The sequence below is a fragment of the Pleuronectes platessa genome, chromosome 20 (genome assembly GCF_947347685.1).
Source record: "Pleuronectes platessa chromosome 20, fPlePla1.1, whole genome shotgun sequence".
Lineage (NCBI taxonomy): Eukaryota > Metazoa > Chordata > Actinopteri > Pleuronectiformes > Pleuronectidae > Pleuronectes > Pleuronectes platessa.
The window spans coordinates 14,612,545-14,625,279 of NC_070645.1; the positions used below are offsets into that span (position 1 = coordinate 14,612,545).

Consider the following 12,735-nt stretch of genomic DNA (forward strand, 5'->3'; position numbering starts at 1 on the left):
GTGAAATTACAATCTAGATAAATGAAAAACTAATAATAGCTGAAATTGTTAAATATCTGCAATTGACAATAACCAAAATATTTTATTGTGCCAATGTACCTCATATATTTTTCATAAAGAGAAAGAAACTGGGATTAGATTGTTTTGTACTGGGACAGACTTTATTTGGTTTCGGCAGCAAACATGTAAAAACTGAAATTTTGATGCACAACAAAATTTGAAAATAAAAACATCTCCATCTTTTCTCTTTATCAGTCGCAGCGTGACGGTGTTTTCCACATCAAGTTTTACGGTGTGCCAGCGGTGCAGCGTGTCCACAGGGCCTCTGCGGAGGAAGAGGTGAACACCAGGTGCTGCGACCCCTCTCGCACCATTACCACCGCACCGCCACGGCATTCTGTCCTCCCCCCCCCCCCCCCCCCCCCCCACACACACACACACACCCCAACGCCCGAGACAACAGGATGGCACCACAACAGCTGCATCGTCTGCAGCTTTGTCCATGTACAGCAAATGTCCACGTCTTTAAAGTTTTTTTTGTTTTTGTTTTGTGAAATGGAGACAAAACATGGAGGACTCATTTTGTGAAGGCAGCATGGAAGCACCAAACTAAAATGGAGAGGGGTCATTTCATTTTTTTGGGGGGGCTGAGGGAGGAGGAGGCGGTAGTGTAGGATTGCAATGCACTGAACGACATCCTCCTCAAACATGGACTTGGAGCACCCTCTACCCATCGCAGGTCAAAATGCACCCCCGGCCCCGGAGTCGTCCCGCCTGCTGCACGTCTGTAATCCTCGGGCTGCTCTTCTGCAATTTTCTCCTTTAACAGAAACCATGAGACCGGGAAGCTTCTTTAAAGGCTTCATCAACTGTGACCAACCGCGGTCAGCAGTAACCCATGTTATACAGGCCGCGGTTATGACACCCTCAAAGGGCTGCCCCACGAGGAGGCAGGCGACAGGGAGGGGGGGTGGGGGGCTAGGAGTGGAACAGGGCCTCAGAAGTTTCCCACCTTCCCTTGAACCGCAGCCGCACACGCTCCGCAGGAGGTGGACAGGGGCAGCTTTGAAAAATAACACCTCGGTGATCCCCGGGGTTTGGGGATGGATCGTGGTCTGCAGATGGCTCCAGACACTCAGAGAGAGAGAGGGAGAGAGAAGAGACAGGGACTTCTCTTTCTCAGATATTTTGTACTAGAGAAAGATTTGACATCCGAAAAGTCTCTGGACGTGACCTCATCTTGACAAATATTCAAGATTCAAGTTGGTGTGTCCAGAGACTGAAGGTTTAACCAGTCGTGTCTCCTCTAGCAGGGTCACGATGGTGAGACCACCAGGGGCAATTAGGTTATGCGAAAAGTTGCCGTCATTCCGAGGGGTCACACGTGTGTCCTGCATGTGGCTCCAGCTAATGGCCGTGAGTAGAAAACCAAAGAGGCAGCCGTAGGAGCGGGGGAGCGGAGAGAGTTTTGTACAGGGGGGAATGAATTATTACGGGCCAAGTGACAGTGACAGCGTTTTCCCTTCAGTCTGGGGGAAGGACACACAGCGCTGAACTTCTAACCCCGGATTCTGAAATCATTCTTAGCCGCGGTTGACAGTCGGTAACCGGCACTTGACAGCGAGCGGCCTCACGAAGGCCGGTGACACTTTTCCCCGCGGCTCAGCGGGTCCCCTCGAATGATCCGGCCCTCTCTCTCCTGAAGGTGATCGGCTGTTGTGCTGTTTTCTCTTTTCTTCCTCTTGGCTACTCGCCCTGGAGCAGAGCAGGTCTCATCCCCCTTTCTTTTCCGCCTCATTTGCATCCAACCCTCTTTTTTCCTCCTCTTGTTCGGTTGCTAACATCACATCGAGATCAAACCCTCCAAACACACATGTCACAGTTTGAAACATCCTCTTCTCGGGGACACGGCCCGGGGCACGCCATAATTATTCTTACCAAAAACGATAGGATTCCATTCAAGGGGAAAACGTTTGTGATTTCACTTGTTTTTCTTTTAAACTTTAAAAAATTTCACGTGGACTTCACCCGGGGAATGTTTTTCCAAACCCACAAATCTGAAGTGATGATTGGGTTTCAGCGCTCATGTAGCAAGCCGGCTCACAGAGTCAGCGTGAGTGCCAGGCTCGGGGGCTCGGGGCAGGAGACAGTGCCTCCTGACGGCTTGTTTTGCCTCCAAACAGCTGTGGTGCCTCTTTTGTGTTGTTTGGAGGGCCTGTTGCCCCTGCTCTATTCAGGGCTTTCACACCAGTCTCACTCACTTCTCACTCCCTGGGTTCCTCCTCGCAGGTCATAAATTAAGCGGAGGGAGGGGAAGGCTTGAGATCAGGGGAGAACCGGGGTGAAAAACAAAAAAAAGATCAGTCAGGACCCTGTTCTGTTCCAGTTGGTTTGTATCACATTGTGTTCTATGGTATAACCGAAGCTGGAGGAGTTGATTGAGTCGACGGAGGAATACGCCACTCGGAGATTTTCTGGTCTCGTCTGTGGATCTGTGACTGAGGCAGTTTGGGGTTTATCCACTTGGGGCCACGCTGCTGTTGACACTATATGTTATTTTAATGAGTGTTGCGGCGTCGTGGTTAATGTGGCCCCGGCTCATGGCTCGGAGGTGCCGTGTGTGTTCGTGAAGGGGGTCGGTGGGTGGTGGGGCGGGATGGGGTTGGGGTGGGGTGTGGTGCCACTGGCGGTGACAATATGGTTACGGTGTCGAGCGCTGAGATAACTCACAACGTCTCTCCTGTCAAAACAAAAGGCGCCTTGAAGTGAATGGCAGCGATTGCACTTTAACCGGAGAAGCTTCTGGTGCAGCAGACTTTTATCTTCCATTCATATTACTATTCATATCGCCAAATAATAAAAAAAATCCCTTATGATGGACATATTGTATTCAGTAAGGTCACCATACTGTGCACACTGTGACAAGGTCCTTAATGGTGTTAATAGAGGAAATATTGCACAGCTCAGTTGCGTGCTATTGTCCCTTTGTGACGCAGAAAGATCAAAATTATGAAATATCATGTGACCCATGCGGTATCTATTCAGCAGTATCACAAAAACTCCCATTGAACAACGGTTAAATGGCTTCGCATGAGGCTGTGTGCGCCACCATATGGACGCCTCCACGTCTCCTGGTTTCATACATGTTTCTTTTGACATCAATAACGCCTCGGCCTCCAGTGGCGTCTGGACGGCGTCCAAAACAATTATAAAGCTGCCGTGGAAACTGAGGTCCTGTGCCAGGGTGAGGCACACTGTCTCCGCTCAGATAACCACATGGAAAGTCACAGCAAACAAAGCACTTGACAGGGGTGCGGGGACGGGAGTGAAAAGGGGGAGGGGAGGGGAGGGGAGGTGAGGGACGGGCAGAGGTGAGGAGACAGGGACGGGATAACAAAAGCGGGCGAATGGGGGCAAATTTGGACGTGCACGGATGATGGCGACGTGCACAATGGGTTCGCTTTCTTAGGAGAGGGTGAATTACACACAGATTGTCATGCAAAACCCTTGTCAGATGGATATTTATAGGAGAATCGGGGTGACGTCGAGGTTCAGTCAAGGGTTAAGTTTATCCAGGTGATATTATGGGCATGAATGTGTACGTGTGGAACATCGGGAACCGGAGTAATGTATTGTAACCTTATGCTAACCTAATGAACAAGAGGATGAAAGCGGTGTAATGGAGGCATTTTCACATTCATCTTTAGGCTCCTCATTATGCGGCGGATATGACAACCTCGTTAGGAGTGCACGAAAGATTACCCACGCGGGTAAAGAGCACCACCTTCACGCACACAAGAAAACACACAGAACAAATGGTGAAACAGGTAGGAATGTAGAGAGCAGGGACAATTGGTACACACACACACACTCACACACACACACACACACACACACACACACACACACACACACACATCCAAACCCCTGTTGGGAGTAACTGGGCTCTTGGCCTCAGGAAGACAATCTGACTGGCTCTCACAGACCCCCCGACTGTCCGCTGTGTTTATTCAGATGGGAGCGGAGATGGCCGCCATTTCAAAGCCGTTTCATTACTTTGTTTTGATCTCGCTGATGAAGAACATAAGTTTCGGTGTTGTTGTTGGACAGCCGGGATAATAAAACGGGCCCTTGATGCTACTAGCGGCTCCATTTATGTCATGTTTTACGTAGTAGGTTTAAATTTAACCACACTCGTGCTCAAAAATGTAAAAAAATATGAATCTATCATGGAGAGAAAATCCATGCAAAACAGATTTCGAGGCTTGAAACATCTGTTTGTTTGCGACGCAGAGAACAACGGAGCGTTTCCTCGGCTATTTCAGGTCACCGTAGGAAATGGCTGTAACGTGAATCAATTAAAAAACGGGTTTCAGTCGTCCGGGCCTGAAGTGTCAGCAGATCTGCACGCGAGTCATCGTTTGTTCTCATTAGTGTTTCTGGGAGAAATCAGTAGCGCTTGAGGAAATCAGGTAATTTATATTCGCAAATAAGGACTCGGCCCAACACCGTCACGTCATTTGTAAAGGAGTAGTGTGTGTGTGTGTTGTGTGTGTGTTTGTGTGTCTTTGTGAGTCTATTTGTGACTGTTCTGTTTTACAATGAAAAGGCAAATCCTGCATTAGTCTTAGTAATGGCCACGAGGCCCGAGCACCATTAGCTCAACACTGCTCTCCAGTGGATTTAAAGTATAATAACCGGCCCATAAAGTTCAAGTGCACATCAACTGTGTGTCTCCTTTATATTCTTTGTTATATTTGTGTCTTCAAACTCGAAAACAGCCAAATGTTCAGCACTGACTAAAGCAAATGCTAGAAACGGGTCAGTGGTGTTATTGTGTTTCCTACTGTACGAAACACAAAAGGTTAAAGGTCATTGTTCCTCAGGACGTGTATGGTTTAACCCTGTTCCCTTGATTTTACCAGAAAATTACTTTTCACTTTTTTTCAACATTGCCATTGCATTGTCACCAAGTTCCCAGGTAAAACTCTGAATTTACCTTGATGGAGAACTGATCCAAACAGAAATGCTGCACAGTGACAAATAGAATCCTGTAACCACCTGGAATTCCCAGGGACTGTCGGGTCTTGGTGGAGGTATGACAGGGATGAGGGAAGTCTTGTCTCTTTAGGTCACTAACTGCAGCTGATTCCAGAGTTTCACGGGGAGGAGGGCAGCTTCCTGGGCAGAGGGCAGAATGGCAGCTCAGGATGTCGCTCTTCCATCACAGGCCTCATGTAACTTCCTTCTGGTGCTGAGGACAGGTGGCTGCTGACAAATCCATCCTACAAGTCTAAGTGCAACTGTTCACCATCTCTCCTTGTGCTCCTCCTTGACTCTTTCTTTGTCTGTTTTTCAGGCCTTGTCGAATTAATACAATTGTATCAGGTGAAACTATCTTATGATGTTCATGCGTTTATAGATGAGCCATGAATAAAAGGTTTTGTCATTTGGAGCAACACAACATCGATGTTGCAGACAGATGTTTTTTTATTTATTTATTTAATTTCTACTCGATACAAGCCAATGCAAAGACAAAGACACACTTATACACACATGTGTCTCTACTTGAGTGAAAAATTAAATATGAATGTTGGAGGGTTTTGTGGGAACAAAAATCTTGAGTTAACTGCAGGACTGAGAGATCACAGAGGACAAAGTGACGTCGGCTCATATTCATCAGAGGAAGAACTAAAGAGTAAAGCCCTTATTTATAGAAGTTTGTACTTTATGTCTCATTGAAAGTAATAATAATAATGAAATGAATGTGGAATTGTGAAAAATCGGATTCCTATTTGACAGCTTGTGTGATACATCCATTCATCAACTGTCGGACAAGCTGCTGTTTTCTGATTTCAGTGACGTTGATTCAATTTTTTTTTTAAATAATACAATATTGTAATGTAAAGTACAAAGTGTTTGCTTGGAAAGTTTCTGGGGCAAGTGGATATAACAACAAACAGTTTTTACAAAAAATAGTGAAACCAATACTTGACAATCTTTATAATATGTTAACATACCAGTGTTAAAACATAAGTGTTACATTGCAGTTCAAAATTATTACAAATGCAATTTCAAATGTAAATGTGCTTTGTTTGAGTGAAAAATATGGTTGGATCTGATATTTCTGAAAGATATATATTGCTATTTTTTTTAAAGTTTTTATCACGCACTTAAATCAAGCTGATCATTGATGACTGCAATCTTCACCACAAAGTCTCAAGGTAGGTAACTTATTGACTTCAGCGTCTGCTGGTCACAGCCCTGAGAGAAGCAATCAAGTCTTCACAGCTACGTGTTAAGTAGTAAAAACTTCTTAAATGAAAAAGTATAGTATTTGTCAGGTGAGTGCCTTTCTAGTCCGTCCATTGTTTTAAATAAATAACTTTACAGTATCCAGTACGTCAAGTCTCAGCTCTTTTATATACTTTATCTGTCATTAGTTGCTTCTTAAATGACAGGGATCGTTTTTCTTTCTATCTCTGCACTGTTGTTATCAATAAATTGATGAGATGAGCTGTGATTATTTACTTTATGAAAGAGGAATCTGGTTGATTGGTGACACAAATATTAGTGACCCTCACTAAACAATCTGTTTGTGAACTGATTCACAACTTGTTCACTTTTTCTAAATTCAGGACTTTTTTAAATGTCCTGAATTTGCTGAGTACGTCTGTTTTTTGGTTCACAATCGTATCCAGAGAACGTTTACCTCTGTGCTTCCCCTGCTTGTCTCTCTGCAGCTGAGTGACGTGCAGCACAGGGTTGTGATTGCAGCTCTGAAGAATAACTGCTGCATTGATGAGACACTTTCTCTCATAACATGTGATTTGCCGGAATACAGGAGAAGCAACACAATCACTGCTCAACACCTGACAGTCTAAACGCAGCTCAGTAGAAGAGACGTGCTATTTTTAGGAGCACATCATTCATTTCTCCACTCAATCCACACGCATCAGGGACAATGTTATTCTGAGCAGTTGAAAGAGTGATGCTCTGGTGATTGATAGAAAATAGAAAATGAGATTCATCAGTGCAAACGTTGTTTATATGAGATAATATCACCTTTTTCATTCAGCTCATCTGCATCAATTGTGACATCTAGAGGTGGAATAAACTAAAATATATATGAAATACTGTGAAATAAACAGACCTGTGTGTTTCCCCTCTCTGACCCAGACTGTTTCATTATGCGCATTATTGACATAGAGATCGATTCTATTGTATTTTGCTCTAGTGCAACACAGCTGCTTCTGTTGTGCTCGGTTCTACACTCCTGCTCGTGATTGGCCCTGCGATATGGGAAGTCCGGTGACACCGACCAATGGGATTAGAGCTTTATTCCATAGTCCTGGTTCCGGACTGGCCTGTTTCTATTTTAGGTATCAGGTGAAATAGCGGTGAGTATCCCTCATTCTAACATTACAGTTGTGTTTCTCCCGGTTAATATTAATTGCAGCACACATTATGTATTTATGAGACGTGAGTATTGGTGGTAGGAAGCGTCCTGTGGATGAGTAAGACCGGATCGCATAGTTCTTCGGCGTGCGCGCTTTTTACGCACGGATGAATCGTCCACGTTTGACATAACGAGTCGTAAACATGTGCAGTGATGTGAGCCACATGTTCACAGACATGTTGTGTTGTGTGTACCGGTTGTTTATGTGCAAACACACACGCGGAGTAAGAGGATTTCTCATGGTGGTGTGTTCCCGTCACAAGTCCGTCACTTCGAGATCCAGCCAAGATACTGTTTCGCCCAACATGGAGGGTCTGCACCCCCCCAGCCTGTGGACCTGCTCGATAACACCCAACATTTATTTATTTATTCTAATAAAAACTCTCTCCGTGTGGCAGATGGATAATGTTGCTCCACGCATTCCAACATTCCTCCACACAATTCAAATAACTGGATTCTACACAGAAAAATAGAAAAAAACATCCATCTGTCGATTTGTTTATGACTCTCGCCTGCACCAACACAAGGTGGCGCCATATCTCCGATTGAATCCTCCCACTGATCGACAGCTCTGCCTGCAGGTCTGATAAAGATGGATATGTATGCTGTGCCGGATATACCAGGCTGCCCCCCAGGACTTGAATACCTAACCCAAGTGAGTGTCTTTATTTATATCTGACACATGTTTAATTTACATGTTTAAGTCACCTGTTCATTTAGAACAACCTCAGCTTCTGCCTTCTATAACTCAGTTTCCCAGTTTCTAATGATATCTAGAATTGTTTTATATTTAATTTTGTTTCCTATTTTTATATTTATACTCGGACAAATACACCACAGCAGGTTTAGGCGTCCTCTTCAAATGAAAAACAAAATGTGCACGCTGGCTCACTGTCGCGCTGTTGTGGGTTCGTGGGACACGTTAGAGATGGGTTTCCTGTTTACAGAGAGTTTAGAATACGTGCACATTAGGAGGAAAGAACATGTCAGCCCACACAGAAAGAGTATTTTGGGACATTCTCCGTAGGAAACTAATTCCAGTGAGAAATACTATAGTAGCAAAGATTATACCAACAAAGATTAGACTAAATTAGTCCAAAACCATTGATCCAGCAGTACTGGCTTTAGTTACAGAGGCCCAATAACACTATTTAGTATTTAGTCACCTTACTACCAGGAGTGTTTCAAGGGACCTGGGGGACCCCGGGCAAAGGGGACCTTGGGGGCCCAGCGTTTAGCCAAACCAAAGTAAAAAAACACCTGATATCAAACCACATCATTCCAATCTTATGACAAATATTTCATTGTCACCATTATACACATAAATAACAGTGAAGTAGTAAAGTACAAACCTTCACTACCATCTCAAATACATCATATTTCTAGTCTTCAACCAAACCTTTAAAAGCCGGAACCTGAACATATCCGATCATAGAATTTGAGTTGGCTTCTCACACAATTAGGTGTCATTGCTGTGGACTGATATATACTAATATCCAGACAGTGGCCTGCTTGGCCTTCACCCTGCTCTTGTTGTTGTTGTTGTTGCAGATTCAAGTTGTGTTCTCTGGTTTTCTAGGTGGACCAGCTGCTCATCAAACAGAAGGTTGAAGTAGTTGAAGGTACAACACGTAAACAATGAAACAACAGAAAAATACCACTGCTTCCTGGTTTTGTTCTGTGCCGATTGGAACGTTTACCACTAACTCCTCCTCTCGTGTCGTTCCCCCTCACGCAGCCCTCGTCGGTTTCGAGAGCAACAACAAGTATGAAGTCCGTAACGCCATGGGCCAGAACGTGTTCTACGCCGTGGAGGAGAACGACTGCCTGAGTCGACAGTGCTGCGGCCCCGTGCGCTCCTTCAACATCCACGTGCTTGACAACTTCGGCCAGGAGGTCATCACCGTCACCAGACCACTGAAGTGCATGTCCTGCTTCTTCCCTTGCTGTTTGCAGGAGGTGAGTGGAGCCTCTTCTTTCTAAACACGACCCGTCTGTGTCCCTGAAATGACAGAGTTCGCAGAGGTCGCGGTTCACGATATTGTTCAGGCTTCAAATTAACATGTATTTTGGAAACAGGTCCTGCCTACTAACCACACCCTGTTCTCCCACAACCCCTCCCTCAGCTGGAGGTGCAGTCCCCCCCTGGGAACACAGTGGGGTACGTTGTACAACAGTGGCATCCGTTCTCCCCTAAATTCCTGGTTACGGACGAACACTGCGAGCCTGTGCTGAAGATCCATGGGCCCTTCTGTGGATGGAGCTGCCTCCCAGATGTTGACTTTGAGGTGGGTTTTCTCTAAACACCAGGAAAACCATTAAATTGGTGAAAACACAACATGACACGGTAACATTCTCGCCCTCTGGGGCTGGTTTTCTTTTTTTATGGTACTGGATCCTCCTTGTGCTCTGGAGCAGGAAAATGTGTTTCCAATCAAAGTGCACTGTAGCTTGGACGGGGGGCGGGGGGGGGGCATGCTTCTGTGTGGTACAGTCTGGCCATTGTTCCACGGCTCAGCTGCTTTTATTACACTGAGCCGAGACAGGGATTTGGGTCAATGATACAGACCTTCTACCAGGGGGAGGAGCCAACTGGGCCATGATGTCACCCAGCAGATTGGAAGTCATTACTGTGGTCGCTGTGGCAACAGGCATAAAAAAAGGAAGCCTGATCTCCCTCCAGTGAAATGAAGGAGTTCAAGGATCTGATCTTTATCTTAATGCTCCTCCTCAGATTCTCACCATGGATGAAGTCAGTAAAATCGGGAAGATCAGTAAACAGTGGACGGGACTTCTGCGGGAAATGTTCACGGATGCAGACAACTTTGGAATCCAGTTCCCCATGGACCTGGACGTGAAGATCAAGGCTGTGATGATCGGCGCGTGTTTCCTCATCGTAAGTGCAATGTGAAGCATCTTGGCACGGCTCCATGGTTGAGCTCCAGTCACAATTCTTTGGTGAAGGATTCTCTCAAATGAAATGTTGCCTGAATTGTGGCTGCAACAGTTGGAATAATCGAATGTGACCCAGCTTTTATTGGGAATGTTTTCATCTTCACGTGTGTCTGGATGTTTCATGGTCGCACCGCTTCATGCACCACAATGTGGAGCCAAGCCGTTTCCACACAAATGCAAAACAGCTTGTCAGAGCTTCCCCTCTGCAGTTGCACGACTTACAATCAACCTGCACCAAATTACACCTACTCATAGATATCAGTCCCATAAATGTGCCTGATTTATTTCATCAAGATCCATGAAATATTATTTGAGAGATGTTGAACAGAAAATGTTGAAAAATGTCATAATGTTGAAGAAAGTATGAAAACAAACTAGTCCTGGATCTGCTCTCTGATCCGGGTTCTTCCCACCCTTCCACAACATTTCGTGGAAATTGGTTGAGTATTTATTTTTTGTGTAATCCTGCTTGCAAACATACAAACAGACAAAAAACATATATTGATGGAATTAAAAATGCTAAGCTCTGTGGATGTTATTGTAGCAGATATGTCTCCTTGGCTGATGTATTTTTTACTGCAACAAGGCCTCAATATCATTTGAATGTTTTGCCTTTCTACAGTATTTACACTTTCATCCCTTGTTCTCTTCACAGGACTTCATGTTCTTTGAGACGAACAACTAGGGGCCGAGCAGGATTTCCGAGAAAGCGTTCAACATTCCTGGAAGAGCAAGGCCATAAAGCCGTGATGATCAGCACCGAGAGCCCTGACACGGAGCAACCTGTCTGACCGAAAGTAAAGAAAGTACTGAGAGGTGTCCAAGTGTTTTCATTTTGCATGAACAGTGAAGCCTGGGGGGGGGGGGGGGGGGGGGGGGGGGTAGTGTTTGCTGCTTGAGGTTGAAAAACATGATACTGGGCCCTGAGTCCAAAACTTTTAAATTAAATGATAACGACCAGAAACACGTTAATGAAAAGTTTGTGAAGAAGGGATTGGTTTTGTCAGCCTTGTGTGCTTTGGTCAGATCAATAGTCAAGATGTTGCTTCATAGAGATCACTCAGCTTGTCGTTATATTATGGGACCTGCAGGACTCGTGTGCTGCATTCGTTCCTAGATCTTATTTATTGATTTATATATTTTGTGTTATTTGTCCACATCAGTGTGTGAGGTGCACGCAGCTTTTTCGTGTCTGTGTGCTATGAGTGCACTTGTGTGTTTGTGTGTGTGTGTGTGTGTTCACGGAAATATGAACTATCATAGGATAGTGCCATAACAACAATGCTTCATCGACTCCGGGGGAACTTTATAGCTCGTTATGCTGTCCCGGTCGTGTCCACTAGAGGGAGGCAGCTTTTCATTTAAGAATAATGCCCGATTGAACAAACTCAACTTTTAATCATATTCCAAATATTTTTGGGACAAACTCAGGTTGAACTGCATGGTACTGTAAAATAGTGTCGGCTGTTTACCTGCTGGCTCTGGGAATCCCACACCTCAGTGTTTGAGGAGGTTTTGTACATTAAATCATATATATATATATTATATTAATGTTATATGTCATATATTGAATAGATATCCTGGTGCATCCTGGATTTTTTTTTAATCTATTCCACTCTTACTTTACATATTTGACAGTTTTAAATGCAAAGCTCAGAAAATGCAGCTGATGCAGCATTATGAAGTTGATTTGACGAGTGTGGCAATCAGTCTGATTAGGAAAGTACTGCAGCAAAGACATTAGCTTTGTGCTACATAAACATTAAAGTTCCTTTGTAGCATCATCATTTATGCACCTGGAAAACCCATTTAACGTTAGATAATACGGCTTAAAAGGCTTTTTATTTTCGTATGAAGTAGTATACAAATTTTGCTGGGAGCTATTTTCATCGGCAGACTCATATTTTCTTTTGTCGACAGTTTTGTTTTTCTGCCTTCAGTGCAATGACACTTGTTTGTAGAATGACCATAAGTGGATTTATCTTTTAAAAGCAGCATTGCAAGACAAACTATGTGATCGAGTGCTTCAGATGGATGTCTTTTTGCATATTTCTCTGTTTTTATGGCTTAAATTGTTGAGAAACTGTTCGATTTAGTGTAGAAATTTGAATTACATTCTTGCCATTAACATTATTTTAAAAATCATTAACAGTAGAGGCTGGTACTGGATCCTCTAAAGTTTAAAGGCTCTGTGATTGTGTTTAAAAGCAAAATATTCAAGTCAGAATGTGAAACAAAGGGAATTCAGCTATTTGTAGTAAGTTATATATTTAATAGTTAAAGTACTTATTCTTCTACTTTTGCACTAATACTGTGAACTA

General features: G+C 44.2%; 1 protein-coding gene across 1 annotated transcript in view; it reads left to right on the forward strand.

Moving 5' to 3' along the window:
- Window positions 1-11,257, forward strand: part of si:ch73-206p6.1 (phospholipid scramblase 1) — a 42,926-nt gene extending 31,669 nt beyond the window's left edge. The window contains exons 2-6 of the mRNA XM_053413072.1: window positions 9,039-9,081; window positions 9,198-9,418; window positions 9,586-9,747; window positions 10,194-10,355; window positions 11,070-11,257. Of these exons, the coding sequence (XP_053269047.1) occupies window positions 9,039-9,081; window positions 9,198-9,418; window positions 9,586-9,747; window positions 10,194-10,355; window positions 11,070-11,099 (618 nt within the window). The 3' untranslated portion in view covers window positions 11,100-11,257. The remainder of the gene's footprint in view (window positions 1-9,038; window positions 9,082-9,197; window positions 9,419-9,585; window positions 9,748-10,193; window positions 10,356-11,069) is intronic.
- The last annotated feature ends 1,478 nt before the right edge of the window (window positions 11,258-12,735 follow it).